Source organism: Phoxinus phoxinus (assembly GCF_949152265.1).
Source record: "Phoxinus phoxinus genome assembly, chromosome: 4".
Lineage (NCBI taxonomy): Eukaryota > Metazoa > Chordata > Actinopteri > Cypriniformes > Leuciscidae > Phoxinus > Phoxinus phoxinus.
The window spans coordinates 8,629,411-8,647,020 of record NC_136879.1 but is presented as its reverse complement, the minus strand read 5'-3'; the positions used below and the strand labels follow the sequence as shown (position 1 = coordinate 8,647,020).

General features: G+C 39.1%; 1 protein-coding gene across 7 annotated transcripts in view; it reads right to left on the bottom strand.

The window, feature by feature from the left end:
* Positions 1-902: 902 nt before the first annotated feature.
* Positions 903-17,610, bottom strand: part of elna (elastin a) — an 80,046-nt gene continuing 63,338 nt past the window's right edge. For all 7 annotated transcript variants that reach the window (XM_079611545.1, XM_079611548.1, XM_079611550.1 and 4 more), the window contains 9 exons: positions 14,285-14,314; positions 12,311-12,388; positions 11,625-11,678; positions 6,808-6,858; positions 6,509-6,544; positions 5,762-5,809; positions 4,315-4,347; positions 3,685-3,741; positions 903-2,787 (listed from right to left, as the gene is read on the bottom strand). In XM_079611545.1, coding sequence (XP_079467671.1) covers positions 2,741-2,787; positions 3,685-3,741; positions 4,315-4,347; positions 5,762-5,809; positions 6,509-6,544; positions 6,808-6,858; positions 11,625-11,678; positions 12,311-12,388; positions 14,285-14,314 — 434 coding nt within the window. In that variant the 3' untranslated portion in view covers positions 903-2,740. The remainder of the gene's footprint in view (positions 2,788-3,684; positions 3,742-4,314; positions 4,348-5,761; positions 5,810-6,508; positions 6,545-6,807; positions 6,859-11,624; positions 11,679-12,310; positions 12,389-14,284; positions 14,315-17,610) is intronic.

Sequence of the window (17,610 nt, the reverse complement as noted above, 5' to 3'; positions counted from 1 at the left end):
AAAGAACACAGCAACTGTTTATGTAATCAATACAATTTTTTCCCCATTTAATGTAAAGTCATTCAACTGAACTTTAAACATTTCCTTGAATAAAATTGCTTCATGTCTTAAAATATCTTGAATGTAACTCGACACCCTTGCCTCATTTAGTATAAGCGGTTCTATGAATATGCAAATGAGCCCCGCCTCCACTCACTCCCTCAGCTCAGAGATCCAGTAGTTGACGATCACACGTTGATCTGATTGGTTACAAGTACTTTGTGACGTCAGAAACACCAGCGATTTCAAACTGTTTGGTCTTTGGTTCACTGCAGTTTTAAGGAGAACATATTGTAAAATACTCTACCCAGATAGCAGACCGATGTCGATTCAACGTTGATTTTTAGTTGTAAAGGTTAGTATCAATCATCAATCAAATTTCAACGTTGAATCAACAGTTACGTTCAATCAGAACGTTATTACACCGAAAATAAAACATCGATTCAACATTGAAATGCGGTTGAATAGCGTGTCTGACGTTGATTCAACGTTAATTCGATGAGCAAAACGATGTTGTTTCAATGTCACGAGAAACGTTGTTTCCACATTGATTCGATGTCAGTTTGCTATCTGGGTATAAACACACACCTGTGACCTCATGTTTATTTTATGGAAGCCTGGAGGTGTATGTTAGCGGTTTAATATAAAAGTAATAATCCTGTGACGCTCTGGTTTGAGAACAGATGAGGGGGTTTTAGGCATGATGCGACATCCCTTAGTTCTCCTAATAGCACTGTAGGCCAAGGCTTCTTGGGGCTCATTGCTTTAGTATGCTTCAAGAAAAGAAAAATAATTTATTAATTAAATAAAGAAAGTATTTATATTTGACACAATCATGCATACCAAGAGACGCTTGTTTTTTTATTTAAAATATTTTATTTAATTTTTCACTAGAGCAGGTAAAATGCCGGGATTTCCGGGAACTAGTCAGAATATAGGTTGTGGAAAAAGTGCAATAGCCCCGCCCCTTTATTTAAATAAGATGGAAATCCTACGGCACAATAGAGAAGACCTGGTAGGGCTCACAGGCAGGTCAAATACAGCACCAGGTATATTAATACATGATAAAGTGTCTCTCCAGATGGATCGAAAAACAGTATCAGCCAAATATGGCAAAAATTGACACATTATATGTTTGATAATACATTGGCTAGTGAGGCTTTTGGGACGGACACGCACACACTTTGGGGGGATTTACGTACATAACCTACACACACACACACACACACACACACACACAAACACACAGTCGCTCACATCTTAAAATATCACACACAGTTTTGCAAGTTCCATAGTGACTACAATGCACACGCTATTTAAAGCAAATAATAATTAAAAAAAATATTGTCATATGATGTGTACAAACTTGATAATTGGTCAACATGTCAAGTTCAAATGGTGCAAAACAAACAACATAAGGCAAAGTAACCTGTTTATAATGATCCAACCTACTGTAAGCATATGATTTATGTATATTTTATATGTATATAATAAACTAATTCTATGTGAATACACAATGATTAAAGAAACACATTCTTGGTCAAATGATGGAAGCACCTGTAGTCCCCGGGTCCAGGGAAAAACATAAGCACATCTGTTAAACTTCCAGGTTTAAACATACATAATGTACATAATGATGACTATTTTACACGTTTACTTTCAATTTGTTCCCTTCACCAGACAGATACCAACATAGATTTCCACAAGGTGACGTATATTAGACACAAGCCGGCGTTCACTTCTGCTCCTCATACTTCACACAGTGTGCAGGACTGAATGTTGCGATCAGGGCAGTCAGGGCTCTGACATCCACAAAGCTCTCGTAGCATAATGTATTTAAATGCGTTCGCACACATTTCCCCGCCTACTTATAAACACACATGGGTGGAGTGTCTCAAATCAAAAGACACTCACTAATCATCTAGAGGCGAATCTCAAAACTCCTCAAGAACAGTAATGAGAATATAACATTACCATTGAGCATAATAGTTAATAATGATTATAAAACAAAACCCCTCAAAAGTACAACGCATTACTATAAAAAGTTTTTGGAAACTAAAAATAGGCTTCAATTTCTTTATGCAAAATATAACTTCTTTTTTGGAGGGGATGTACCCATCGTAGACTGTAATTGTAAGGCTCATCTGCACAGAAAGCTGGTGAAGGGTCAAACATAACAAGCAAACTGCTAAGCTGAAGCACGGCCAGATGTGAAGTCTTTCCACCCAGAGTTTAATCAGCAGTATGACAGGACTCCTGGAGCTCAATGCTTTCACGGCAGGGGCGTTACAAAATCTTGTGCGGGCAAGATACTACGCACGTTGGCCAGAAATGCCCTTACTTTAAGAGTCTAGAGAGCTAGATCGTGACTGTGTCAGAGCTCCAAAACGAAGAGGTCGGCGCTTAAAACGTTTACAGTTACACAACACAAAAGCATTGGCAGCTAATGAACCCGGTTACATATGCAGTCCTACAACCGGAAACAGTAACATGATGGAATGTGCCATAAACAATCAGGACTGGAATTAATGCCACAAAACTAGACGTTTTATGGATCTGGATTTGGATTTGTTACAAATATTTACTATCAAAACATAACACTTGTGCATGATGGGATTGTTTGTTTGAGTATCAAAAGTACATTCTAGAGCATGCAGTAGCACCATGTTTCTTGAGGTCACTTCACATCTCAAGAGATCGTTTACTTTCTTCTCCTCCCGCAGTATTTTCCTTGGCAGCCCGCTCCGCCTGTAGAACAACAGCACAAGTGAGACAAGACCTCAGCGTACATCAAATACTACAAACTACTTCATTTGGGTTCTGAAGATACGACGCGAGGATTTCTAACCCTTGAAACGGGAAACGACAAGATGCTTTGTGGCTGAAACAAGATTCGGTAACACTTTTTCCATTTGTTGATTTCCAAGATCTATCAATGAACAGCTGCATTAACATTAACAAAGATTAATGTAACAAATGTATTTCACAATGTTCCTCTGTGTTTTGTGTTTACAGACTTTAATTTTGAAGTATATTTTCTGTTCCTATTGTCCTGCGGTTTCACTACCTTTGTTTAGTTCCAGTTTTTCTTTGTTTCCATAGATGCCTTGTTCGTTTCCATAGTGATTGATTACTCACACCTGTGTCTTGTTAGTCTCGTTACACCTGTTTTTCAGTGTTCTTTCCTCCCGATGTTGCTGTGAAGCTGTTGTGTTTATGTTCTTATCTTTGGATTGTCATCTTCCTTACCGGTTTGGATTAGATCCTGGCCTCTCTTTGTCCCTGCCTAGCCGTAACAATCTTATTGTAATGTGTTACCAAACTTTTGAATGGGACTTTTTATCCATCAGAAATCTGGAAATTTGAGTCTGAATGGAGTCAGAACTGAATGTGAGTTTGGAATGATCCTCATCCAGCATCTCGACTTCTTCATGCTCTGTTTTATAAACTCGCGTATGTTCGCTGAATCGTGTAAATCCAAACTTTTGAAGAAGTAGGCCAGTGTTTGGTGTGATTTAGGATCAGAACGTTTAGTTGAGGACATCAGAAATGAGAGCAGTGATTATGAGAAATCAGTGATTATGTGGCGGCAGGGATTAAATCCGTCTCATCAGTTGCCTGCAGACTCGGATCATTCTGACGTACCTCGATAACCTCCTCCCAGGAATCCCGGCAGTCCACCTCCGTATTTGGCTGCTTTGGCTGTGGGAAAAAAGTGCAAGATCATTTCATGCTGTGTTCCCCACACACACTATAGCATCAAGACTGTAATGTAGCGGTAACATTACAATTTATCAAAAGCTCCTTTTCGCACATGGTCTCTAAACTCCAATTTAAATATAATAACAAAAAAAGCCCATATTGTCATTTTCTTGAAAAAAATACACTGACATCAAAACTAGCGTGATAAGCTTTTAAACTGAATGTACAGTACAAAGCTGTTGTATGAGTTCAGAAGGCTTGGAATATAGTGCCACTTGTTTTACTGGTTTGCTGGAAGATTGTAATGTATTGTATTTGTATAGTGTAGAACAGGGTGTCCAGTCCTGCTCCTGGAGGGCCACTGTCCTGCATAGTTCAGCTCCAACCCCAGTTAACACACCTGGACCAGCTCATCAGGGTCTTACTGGAAGCTGCAGGCGGGTGTGTTGAGGCAAGCCGGAGCTGAACTGCAGGAGCAGGACTGGAAACCCATTGTTTTGAGGTAAGGTCCAACAACTAGAGCTCATACTGTAACCTCTTGTGCATGTGTTTGGGGTTTGGAAGAGCTTGTACCTTGTTGTGGTGACAGTCCTGCTCCATATCCTCCTAAAACACAAGAAATCATTACATTATTATGAGCCGTTCATGAGGGATTGCGTGTCATTGTCTCTGAAGAATAACGGTGTGAAATAGATGCGTGCAGGAACGGTGAGTCAGCCATAAGAAGAGTGTCAGGATTACTGTTTGTTCCAGCTGGAGATTAATGACCAGCTGTGACCAAGAGCATCTGGATGGAAATAATAACAAACCCACCGAGCATCTCCACGTTGCGATTATATAATGAAGAACACGTAATAGCGCGTCGTATATGACAGCAGCTTGAGCGTGAGAAACGCAGGCCCTGAGACTGACATTATGGTCAAAATGCAAATGTATACACTTTGCATGATATTTGCACTTCAACCCACACTTTTCATAACAAGCCGATTTCAGTGGGTCAATGTCTACATGTCCTTCCGTAATGAACAATGGCTCTTTTTAGCTTATTATCTGTCAGGCTATATTGTTTAAGGTTGGACTTTATTTTACAGTACTTGCACTTACCCAAGAAAGTACTGGGTAATATAAGGTAACTACATGGGTTGGGTTAAGGGCTAGTAAAGTTATTACCCACTTATTGTAATTACCAAGTACATCGTATGTACATGGGGAACCGGACTGTAAAATAAAGTGCTACCTTGTTTAATTTATGGTATCAAGTATCAGGTACTGACAAGCATACGTATAAGTACTGGGACGTAAAGATATACTTAAAAAGCAAGCGTGTGTTTCTGCACTGTTCTTCTACGAACTTCACTTTTCTTCATCATTTTTGTTCTGTGTGTTTAAATCATCTGTGTTTTGGTGATTTTAGTAGATGTATTAAGTAACCTGTCCTCAAGTTCACTCGGGTGTCCTAGCACACTTTGACTACTAACATGATCAACTAACGTTTGGTGGGAACTGCATCTATCACATGTTTTCTTTGCTTGAAACGAGGTTAAATTATACATATTGCTCAATAACAGTTATTTTGCTTTCTTTATATATTATTTGTTATGTTAGTAAGTCTAAAATAATGAAAGCCCAGCATGAGAGGAAAAATCTAGACCCTTCAAAACTGTGTTTACCTTGTAATTATTATAAACCAATCCTAAATGTATGGCATTTTTCTAGACTTCCGAAGTGAAGGATCATAGAAGTCCTGGTCTACTACTCCCGAGAAACTAGAGTAAATGTCCAGGCTCTCTTTCTGTTACTCCTCTGCCTGCAATGTAGTGTATCCACAGTCCCATTCCTGTTTCAGAACAGCCGGGAATGTTCTCTATTATTACCTAAATAATTCTGAGTGTTCAAATTATTATGGTTATCATGAACAGAGCTGTGATTGTACAGTTTATAATAAACCTCATTCAAGTGCCGAACCACTGTAGGAGATGCAATATGAATTTATCCAGGGATTATTTCTATAAAAATCTACCTGGATATGCTTGTGGATATCCTCCATATCCTCCTGGAACTGCACCGCCTGTAGGAAGGAAAGATTCAAAGATTTGGTTCTGCAACTCAGTTTATCTAAGACACAGTATTTATCAAAAGGGTGGGATAAATATAGATTAAGATAATAATTAGTAATCGAAGTAAACTATGCAAATGTAAACGAAGATTGAGATTGTTGAGATCTCTTCTGAAAGTGTGAGAGTATTTCTGCCTGTTTCTCAGGAGAAACATCAGAGAAGTTTAGTTGTGACTCTTCTCTACAGCAAGTATCCTGACAGATGGCTTTTGCCGGGTTTGCTCGATGCTGTGTCTTTGCATAATCAGAGAAGCACATTTGGGTAATATGTTCTGAAAGGATGGTGCTAGAAGGAACACAGTGACACCAAATCACACGAGGGCTCACAGGATTAATGCAGACAAATCCATGATCCCAGCCTCGCTGCAGTGTGTGTGTGTGTGTGTGTGTACGATAGAGAGAGAGAGAGTGAATACAGAAGTGTGTATATGTGTAATGTATGTGTGTAATGGGAAGGACAGGAGGATTCTGGTGTCAAAAGAGAACGGACATCATGTCATAAGACCAGCTGGTACTGGAAAATCCTTGCTGGTATTGTTAACAGAATAGCATATAATTGGCAGTGTGGTGCGTACAAGCACTGGTTTCTGTTGATTGAAAATATAACTATTCTCCTCAATCATTCTTTGTCCCATTAATGCTGGGCCTCACCTGGCTGTGCATATCCTGTGCCCAAAGAGCCGTAGCCTGTTAATAGAAGAAGATGGTAAATATACTCCGCACAATCTTAGCACACACAACAGAGAACATTCAGTATTTGTTATTTGCACTTCCTTATATCCTCTACGAGTGGAGAAAATGTGCAGTTAAATAATAAATCTATAGCCATGGGGAGTACATTTGTTCTTGGGGGAAATCTCTGAAAATTAACTTGGCAATGCTTTTGAAATACACTGTGGCGTTATGTTGTGGAACATGGATGTGTTTGAGTATAGTTAGCATTTTGCTACCTGGTTTAGGTGGTTTAGCTCCAGTTCCAACACCTGCGGGATACCCTCCACCTGCAACAAGATGATCTCAATGTCTTTAACAACAGTCCGATAGCTATTTCAAGTGTGTGTTCACTCTTTTGAGAGAAATTGGCATTGGGAGTGTTTGTCACATTACAGAATCAAGGCTGTACGTGTGGAGGACATCACAACTGATGTCATTTCCTACACTATTCTTACACTTGATGTCTGGTGTTCAGATTACTAGGAAACAAATATACCATTGGTTTGCTACCAAAGCAGTCACTGCACTGTTGTACGAGATATTTTGGTACTGTGTGGTTTGCTGAATCTTAATGTAAAATGTCACATTTGCAATATAAAATAAATTTTAAATCTTGACAAAAAAAAACCCAGGACAATCCTACCTATCCTCTCGATACTCTGCATCACAGGAGCTGCACTCCTCTGCTTTGAGTCCTGCCTCACAAGTAGATCATTTGTGGTATCTTGAAGGGAAGTCTAAATTACATTGACCATCCATTGGGACTGGGGTACTTCAGGGTTCGATGCTTGGCCCTCTCCTATTCCTGATATACACAACATCCCAGAGACCTGTTTTCCCCATTGAAGGATTTGTCCAACATCAATGACATGCAGCTCATCTTATCGTCCCAGTCTGACCATCCTAGTGTGGCTGCACAGATCTAGGCTTACCTACAGATGGTACTCAACCAGAATGAGACTTTTACCGCCGCCGTTCCCGCGGCGGTAAAATTGCGGGGGTGTATTTGCTGCCTTTGACCGCTAAGAGGCACTACAATCGCAGACTTTGAAAAGTGTCAGTTTATTCTCTCTATTGCGTAATCTGCCGCCGCGCCGCGGCTCATTGAGAAGGATTGAAATGTGGTAAAACAGATGAAGGAAGATTATCAGCCGATCGTGTCAGAAAATGAAAATGACGAAGCTATCTTTAATCTGCTAAATTATTGTTTTGTGAATCATCCACGAAATTGAGATGACTGACAATTGATACCCGCAATAGCAAAGGAAGAAATTTTTAAAAACAGATCCTGGACATTTCAAAGTTTAAATAAAGTGTCGGGGGCAGTTTATTTATTTAAAACAGGGTTGCATCGAGTTAGAGTTTATTTTCTAAGTAAGAAACAGAATCTTATTCTTGCGACATTTTAAATCTGTATTGCCAAAGAAATTGCAGCTAAATAAACAATTAAAACAGTAGGATAGTCTACAAAACGAAAATAGTTCAAAGCAACATAAATTAAGATTTTCTTTGCTTCTCTCACGCTGGATCTCTTTTATTTTAGTTTATTTAGTCTCCCTGCACTGCGCGCGAAATGGATTGAACACTTGGATTGAACACTTCAACTGAAAGTGTGTGTGAAACTTCTTTAAATACAATAGGCTACATAAAACTACAATATTTATAATTTAAGGGCCTACATTTGGACACATCGAGAGATTTATCTTTAAAAGTATTTTGCCTTTGCCTGGTCATCAGGCTCGCTCTGCATATGAAAGACAGAACATTAACACCTCCTGAACCCCCAACCCCCCACAGGCTATCTGAGTCTGAGACCGACTTAAAATAAAGAGAAGTCGCAATTCACACTTAATTCTAGACATAGCATTAGGCTAGTAAAGTGTTGATAATTAAATAATTAAATTATTTAGGCTACATGTAGGCTAATAGGCTAATATATCTGTCATAAAAGTTTATTAATAAACATTTAATTATTTCAATAATTGAAGAAATAAAACACTACCTCGGTTTGGGCCAGCTTTTTCCAAGCAAACCTAAATACAAACGCATGTTCATTTGTTCAAACGCATGCTCATTTGTTGTCATGAATACAATGTTCAACTCAATGTTAAATTCCACGGGGATCTTTGGATCGTTACAACCAGGGTGCGCGATTTGTGAATAGCTATTATTATTTTTTTATATATAAATCTCGAACCACAGTGCTTGCTGCTGCTAAACTAAATAACATTTATATAATAATTATGAACTTAAATGAAACAATATCGCAACATTTCGACAAATAAATTATCGGATCTATTTTTACAATTTAATTCAAGGCGATTTAGCCTAGACTACATTTAATTATAGCGAGATTTTCACCCTTGTCCGTTCATCATTGGGAAGCGCTCACAGTTTGAGTAGATCCTCTGCACCTCTCGGTTTCATACGGATTACCTAATCAGATAACATTTATTAAATATTTAGACATTTAAAGGCTTTAGACATAGCCGATTTCTTATCGTGACTGAGCGGAGGAAAGTGGCTTTCGGTTCATTTTTGAAGGTTTGAACGATGTAGGCTACTCTACTCTGATCTGTATGACTAAAACAACTACGGAGTAGCCTAAAGGGCCTAAGTTATTTTAGCTGTCTGTTATGAGAAAAATAAATCCAAACGAACGCGCCGCCACGTCTGCCGAACACTATTCAACATGCCAGAATAAAACCCGACTTTAGAACAATGGATAGCGCCACTCGGCCTGGTGTGCCAAAATACTTAATTATAAACTTCAATATTTCATTCAAAATAATCTCAAAACGCTTTGTGACATTTTGAAAGCCGTGCATTCATTAAGGCACTGGAACCATGAACTGAAACTGGTTCTGATTTTATTGTTTGTCGTTTAAACGTGCCTGTTGCATATCTTTACATTATATATTTTAAATGGTCTATTGGTGAAGTAATTTATAGCATTGATTACTGTGGAGGGAGGGGGGATTAAAATAATTCAGCAGAAGCAGGGACGTTTAGACCAGAAGGAAATCCCCGTCCCCCCTGGCAAATCGCACCTTGCTTAAAACTATGTTTTACAAACTCTTTATAGGAACCAAAAAAAAAGGCTATCCTGTATAAACAATTTTTTTGTTTGTTTGATTGTCTGCATTAATAATAGGCTATGACATGCATTAATAGGCTAATATAAAATGTACAATAATCTTTGTTTGTTCGGGATTCGAACCCGTGTCATCCAAATTACCGGTACGTAAGTTCTACCACTCGGCCATGAATTTACTCATTTAGAAATGCCCGGTTTATCCAATCTGTTCCAGAGAAGCGCTCATCATCCGTCTCATTCCTCAATAGAGTAGTAAACAAATAATCAGCTTCTTTGCACCTAATTTATTTTTGTTCGTTATTTTTGTTATTATTATTTTTTTATCACGCTGCTCCCAACGGGCAATAGGCTTATGTCGCCCACCGACGTCTAGGCTACAATATGAAATAAAGGCTATATTGTTCTCGTCTCTATTTTTAAATTATTATTCTATTTTTCTGTCCTAAACAATGTTCTATAGTAGCCTATTTCATCTGTTAATTGACATTAACCCCGCTTACATTTCAAAATACGGCAATAGCTGCTGTTTTGCACAATGTCCCTCTGCGCCACCTGGCGGTCATTTCGCGAATGACTTTGAAATGCGACTGGATTATTTTTACCGCGGTAGTTTTGCCGCGGTGGCTGGCGCGGCGGTAATAGGCATTCTGGTTGAGTACCATCTGTAGTAGACATTTCAGCCTGGATGAAAGAACACCATCTAGCAAAGACAGCTCCTTGTCTTGCAAGCCAGCCCATCACTTTAACACTACATGAATGAAAATGCCATGCAGGCCAGCCAGGACCGTGATGACAGACCACATCTCAATAACTGCTCAGCCGTAGAGATGTGTGCACTACAACAGGGTCTTGTCGTCTCTTTAATGCTCCTTAGTAATTGATCCAGGCTATGGTGACATACTCTTCACTCTGACACCTTTGTGTAAGACATCTTGTCCAACCCACATAGCAACATTGTGACGGCCCAGATCCGGCCCACATCTGGCACATGTGGAAAGATGATCTGGCCCACATGAGGCGTGGAATGACGGCCCTTGGGCGGCTCACTCCTGTTTGCCAGAAACTTTGTAAACACAGACTGTCATAGCAGTGAAAAAAGACTACAGTTATAATAAGAGTTAAGAGCCCAACTTAAGTAAACTCTAATCACTGGTATGGTGACTTCAAATGAAACACATGAGAGTTAAACCCTGTTCATTCTTAACTTCTGTAGACGTCTAACAGAAATAAAGTCAGTCTGGTTAGTAAGTGAAGCTGGTAATGCTGTTTGTGGAGTTGTTTAATCCTCCTCTGCTGAGATATTTATGTATTGTTTTCATCTTCAGTTGATTTCATCTAAGGCTGTGGCTGGAAGTTAGTTGTCGTTCTTGTGTTTCTGCTTGTCTTTCCTTCAGTGACGCTGCTTGTTAACAGGCTTATTAAGGCTGAGATGACTCCATATATAATATACACATATTTTGTGGCTCAGATAAGGCCCAGTTGTGGTTTATTTCTTTGCTCTTAGCTGACATGTGGCATTGCTATGGCCTGCTCGTGGCCCAGATCTGGCAAACAGGAGTGAGCCGCCCAACGGCCGTCATTCCACGCTGCATGTGGGCCGGATCAGTTTTCCACATGTGCCAGATGTGGGCCGGATCTGGGCCTGTTGCTATGTGGGAAGGCACTGATGCTTAGATCTGTCTCCTACCGTCACCCGTCTATGGAGGGACATACCAGCAACAAAAATAAAAGTGTAAAAAAACTCAGACCCTTCCAAAACCATTTGACTTACAGCTGTTAATGCGTATGGCATAATTATTATTTTTTTAATCCAAAGTGACTTACACTGCATTTAAAACATGCATTTTATAGGTTCACATATTCCCTGGGAACCCATGACCTTAGTAGTATTATTATTGTTAGCGCTCTGCAAAAGTGATCAGGGATCGAGTAATGTGGATTTGCATGACAGCTCACCTGCTCCAGGTATGAGTCCAGGAACACCTCCTGCCCCGCCAACTCCACCTACACCTGCAGCAAACATGCACATGTTTACATTCACATTACAATACTGTGGGTCTTGTGCATTCTTAAAGTCCCCCTGTGGTGAAAATCCAGCTTTTAATGTTGTTTAAATGTCTGTGGTGTCTTTTATCTTTATTAAGACAAACCATGTGTAAGTTCATAAGTGGACAGCATTGCTGAGTATTTTCTGCTTAAAACTGCAGTGAACCAAAGACAGTCTCAAACACACGGTGTGAAATCGCTGGTGTTTCTGACGTCACACACTACCTTGTAACCAATCAGATCAATATATGAAAGCGCTATATAAATGCCTCATACCGCGTATACTAAATGAGGCAAGGGTGTCGAGTTACATTAAAGCTATTTTAAGACATGATTTTTTTTTTTTACAATAAGGAAACGTTTAAATATGTATTTTTGGTGATCAAAGATGAGTTTTAAGGGGTAAAATGATTAACCACAGGGGGACTTTAAGGTGTTTACATTAACCAAGAATTCCTATTAACAGGCATATGCTGCTTATGGCAGTCACGTAAACATGTTAATACACCAAATAACCAAATAATTCCAAAATATCTTTGTGCAAGTAAACTTGGTTTGTAATCCGCAGCAAAGGCACTTAGAAACGTTCATCTTACCAGGGGCTTTCAGAGGTTTGGCTCCAGGTAACACACCAGTTCCGATCCCAGATGCTCCAGTGCTTCCATAATATGGGCCTAAACCAGCAGGAGGAAGACACATCCAGCATGACTTTGACTTTGGAAAGTCTTTCATTAGTTTTTGTCCTTAATGATGGACTAATAATATTTACCATACACCAGGACCTGTAAACACATGTCCAATATAGTTGCCTATGACATAGCTTAAGGGTATTGGTAATATTCCAGCATATGTACCACAAAAGTTCACATGTTTATTTGTTTGTTGTTTGTGTGTAAACTGTACTTGGGATGCATGTGTGTCCCACGCTTATTTTCATTCCCATTTATCATCTGAGAAAGCCTGGGTTTTATTTAGTGGGAGATTGAAAATGTTTATTTTTTGCTTTTTACAGATTACAAGGTGTTGCTACAGTAAAACTATGTTGAGTTTGTAGAAACAGGACTTTTTTTTACCCATACACCGAAAGTATTGTGGGAGACTACACGTAATATCAGATGGTAATATCATGGTACTGTACCAGACTATAGTACAGAGGAATCACCATGGTGCGTGTGCTTGGCAATCGTTTAGTCTTGGGTCGGACATTAACTGTTTGACCTCTCAGTGTGAAAAACCTCCTCACACTCATCAGGGGTTTTCTTCTTGAAATCACACATGTGAGGACAGTGATGTTTCAGGTCACAAGCGATTTTACACTGCCCTCTAGTGATACATCCAAGAAATGCACGTAATTTAAAAAAAGTCATGTATTTGTCAGGACTCTTTGCTCTCTTCTTTATTTATGTTTTCGTCCTCTCCACGTGGAGGCCGCTCATTATCTCTCGCCCGCTCTCCCTTCTCCTGATTCCTCCACTTTATATTCTCCTCCTTTTGCTCAGTTTCTTTGCCAGTGTGTTTTGTGCCTTCCACATTTCACACGCGTCTTTCTTTCTTCCAGAAAACCTGACATAATTGTCCTGTGGATTATGTTTTCTGAACATTTTGTATTTTCCCTGACTGTAGAGACTATACAACTTCGGGCTGTGAATTTTGTCTTTAATTCCTGAATATTCTTCAGAGGGTGATTCTAAAAAAACGTGGCAACTATCAAGTTAAACATGGAGTGTCTGGGGTTGAACGGTACTCCCTCTATGACCGTTTTCATGAGAAAAACCAAAAAAGGCCTGAAGAGAGACTGAGGAGCATACAACTGTTGCCAGATCTAGCATGTATTGTTAATTCATCTTCAGCAGAGCAAATAAACAAAGATCTTGATAGGGAATGATAGATTCACTTATTAAAGGACGCCACCCTTTATATACCGGTCTGAGCCACTTTAAAACACTCTACTGATATAGACAGGGACACTTTTCATATAAACGTGTTTGTTCATTTTGTGAATTATGATACTTTTATGTTGACGTTTTTCCTCACTATATGATTCAAGCTTTGTGACTTAAAAATATTGAGACATATAAATTGACTAGGCTATAGCCTTGATTGACATTTAATTCAGTCCTGAATCTTTCAAACTGAGCATTATCAAATATAGTGTTAGTTGATTAATCTATAAATTAGCTTTCTGGAGTGTAATTTTATAAACCACCATGTGAATAGTTTTTTTGGCCACTTTTGTAATGATGAAATATTATTTAAAGGAGCTGCTTTCGGATATTAGCATAAATACAGAATTAAACATTTGCTCTCGTGTCTGCTTCTCTCACCTCACCAAACCACATTAAAAACTTTTCTTTTTTTTTTTGGCATTATAAACTAAATTCAGTTATCCGCCTGACAACTGTTAGTCTTGCGTTGAAATACAGTCCTACATCTCCCCCTGCTGGAGAAAAGCCCACATAACATAATAAACTGCTATGACGGCTCATGGGGACTAATGTATCCGAAGCCCAGGACATAAGCCAGACCTGCAGTGTCACACGCTGTATGCTGAGCAAACTGCATGTACTCACCCGCACCACTAGGCACTCTTTGCACACCACCTGGGTAACAGAACAGGCCATGATTAGCTTATATATACAGTCAGATGAGTCCAGACAGAAACACAAGCTACATTACAACAATGAATATAAACCCTCGTGTGTCCATCTGGGTCAGTCTCAGGAAACATGACTGAATCATATCATTAACAGGAAAATTCATAACCACAAACTTGTATTGGGTTTTAAATGTAAACTAAACAAATTCCACCTACATTTTGCTTTTATTCAAATGAAAAAATTCACTGTCTGTGTGTTTATAAAATGTATTTTACTGAGAAAATACAGTCTTTGTCCCTGCACTTTTTATTCAAGCCTGTTATGCTGCAATATTTCAAATTATGCCTTTAAAAAAAAAAAAAGTATTTTTAACAGCATGGTTCATCGTAAGTTTCTCTTACAGTCTTCGTCAGCATTTCATTATGGTTACACTTATATTGGCATTGGTCACTCTTGACAGTGATCAGATTAAAAGCTGTATTTATCACAAAGCACAAGAATGCAATTATAAAGGTGTGGTGCAAATATAGTTATTAGCTCAGGTCATTAATAACCACTCCCACACTGACTTTTAACCACACAATATTTTGGTAGTATTTGGCACAAAAAGTGTTTTAAAAGAGAAATGTCACAGATTGTTATTATCTTGTATTATAATATGTGATAAAAAAGCACATTGTCAAATGGCACAGCATCCTCAGAATGACTCATCAACAGATCCTGAATGAGTCTCAATATCAAAACAGTTTAATTTAGTACACAGAAGACTTTGAACCAGCGTCCAAAATTAACGTTGCCTCCCCTGCCATTGGAGGGTGTTTTGAGAAGGATTGCCCATGAAAATCTCTAAATGAAACTGCATTTTGCATTAAAATGGGATCATTTAGCTGATGTTTCCTTGTACACTTGTGTCTCTTGCAGTGTCATATTCAAGATGATGCCGTCTCTATCTCAGATATGATTTTGTGTCACAAGCGTCACCATGTGAAGTTCTGGAGAAAAAGAAAACTGATCCCAGAAAAAAGTACAGTGGTTATTTTCCCACTGGGGTTCCTCATGACAGATCGTTTTGTCTCCGATTTGAATTCGATTTAAACTGTTATAATGTCACAGTTCCTGATAAAGTCACTCTTCACCTGCAGGAGCCATTTTTTGCTCTCTGAGAGTTCAGTTTGGTCCCCGCTGAACTGATCGTGTTCTTTCTTAATACTTAGTGTGCATGTATGTTGTGTTTTAAAGACACAAAACATCATTGCACCATATCCTGCTACAGGTACAGATTGTGAGTAACACATCTGAGAAAACGCAGATCTGCAAACTCAAGCGCAGATAGCAGCGAGGAGAAAGAGAAGTAAAGCCAGAGCTAAACGGTAATGGAGCTACGCTACATTTAGACAAGACATTTGCACATGAGATCGTACTGATCTTACTGAGCTCAGGGGCCTCGCCAGTGGGCCTGCCAAGAAACAACATGTTCCACCTTCACCTCGCAGCTCAGAGACCGGCAGCACAGAGGCGCTAGCTGAGGCCGTAACAGGGTGTTGTGGAGCAGATGAGAGGAACCAGCTATCCATTATCATGCTTATCGTTATTTGTAGGGCTCAGTTTGATAGATAGCGGGGAAAGGAAAACACCAGCAAGCTGACAGATGTTTATGATCAGTTAACAGATGCAGTAATAGTCACCATTGTTTGCACTCATACAAAAATAACAGAAGTAACAAAGACAACATGTTATGGTGTTATATCTAGTCTACAATATTAATATATTGTTTTATAATGTTATTACTAGTAGTGTGAATACTTTGTAATAGTGATATATGTCTGTCCTAAACTCTCACAAATTTGAGATTCTCCTAAAACACAAACTTATGAAAACGGGTTTTAAAGTGCAAGTTTTTTAAAGAACAAAAACGTGAATCTCTGAAGACAATGACGTCATGCACATTACGTGTTTAGTCACAGTGTTTCATCGCCATCTAGTGGCCTGGCAGCAGAATACAGTGTTTTCAGTCGTGTCCGCGGATCCGGGTACTGTAAATGGGGATGGTTTTGACAATGATGTCGTCTGTACGCAGAAAACTCAAAAGAAAATCTTCTCAGTTTTAAGCGTATTGCTGTCGTGTAAACATACCCTTGGAGGCACATATTGTCAAGTAAAGGGGATGTTATTGAGAAATGTGTGTAATTTATTTTTATTTAAGATTATGTCCATGAAATTACATGTTTTTAAAGGACAACATTCTGACCCCAAATCAATTACTGTTATTTGTCTGTACAACTGTCTGCAGAAAACCGCTACACCGTTATTTGAATGAGATACTATTTTTTCCCATTATTGTGGCATATTCAGAGCTAGCTGTGTCAGTACTTGCTTTTGTTGTGTTGTGTTGCTTTTTCAGCCTCTAAAGTTCCTTCATGGACCTGCGCCCTCATGTCTTCTTCCCACAACTTGTAATTAGTGTTATTGGCCCTCATTTATGAAAAGTGCGTACACCAAATTTCCAGCGTACACCTGGCGTATACCCAAAACCACGGTGACTTTGCGATTTATCAATATGGACGTTGGCGTACGGCACGCTCAAATCCTACGCCAGCTCAGGAGGTGGTGTACATGTACGCACGTTTTGAGTTAGTGCTGAAATGCGCAGAAAAACAATTCCTAACACCACAAAACGCACTGACAAACTAAAGATATGATATATTATGACCCACTGTAGAAAAACAACAACATAGAAATTATAAACTTCAGTGTTTATTTTTGTAAGTTAAGCATGTGCGCACGGACTGGGTTCAGTAATGAAAGGCTTTCAGCCGCGTTTCCATTACCCTTCAAATTGCGCAAATTGAAATTGCGAATTGAAAACACGGCCAATGGAAACACGTCAATTTCGCAAAAACTTGCGTTTATCGCAAAAAAGTTTACGCTCGCATGAGGTGGTTTTTCAGGCAATTCGAAAAAGGAATATTTTCGCAAAACTGCAATGGAAACAGTTTTTGCGCATTTACAGTCACCTGACTTAGAAGACGCGGTGTGTTTGGGGTCCGTGTACGCAAATAATAATAATTATCATCATTATTACTAGGCTATATTTAGAAGACGCTTTTATCCAAAAAAGGAACAAAGCAATTCGTCAAATGGGACTAAGATTATCACAAATAAACACAAGATTTTGACGCATATCCAAGGGTTTGTGGAGCGGAGTGTGGAACGCGCACTAGATGGCACGGAGGCGCGCGCGCGAACACTTTTTCCTATCAACAGTGAAACAATTTAAAATACTCTATCATTTCTGGTCA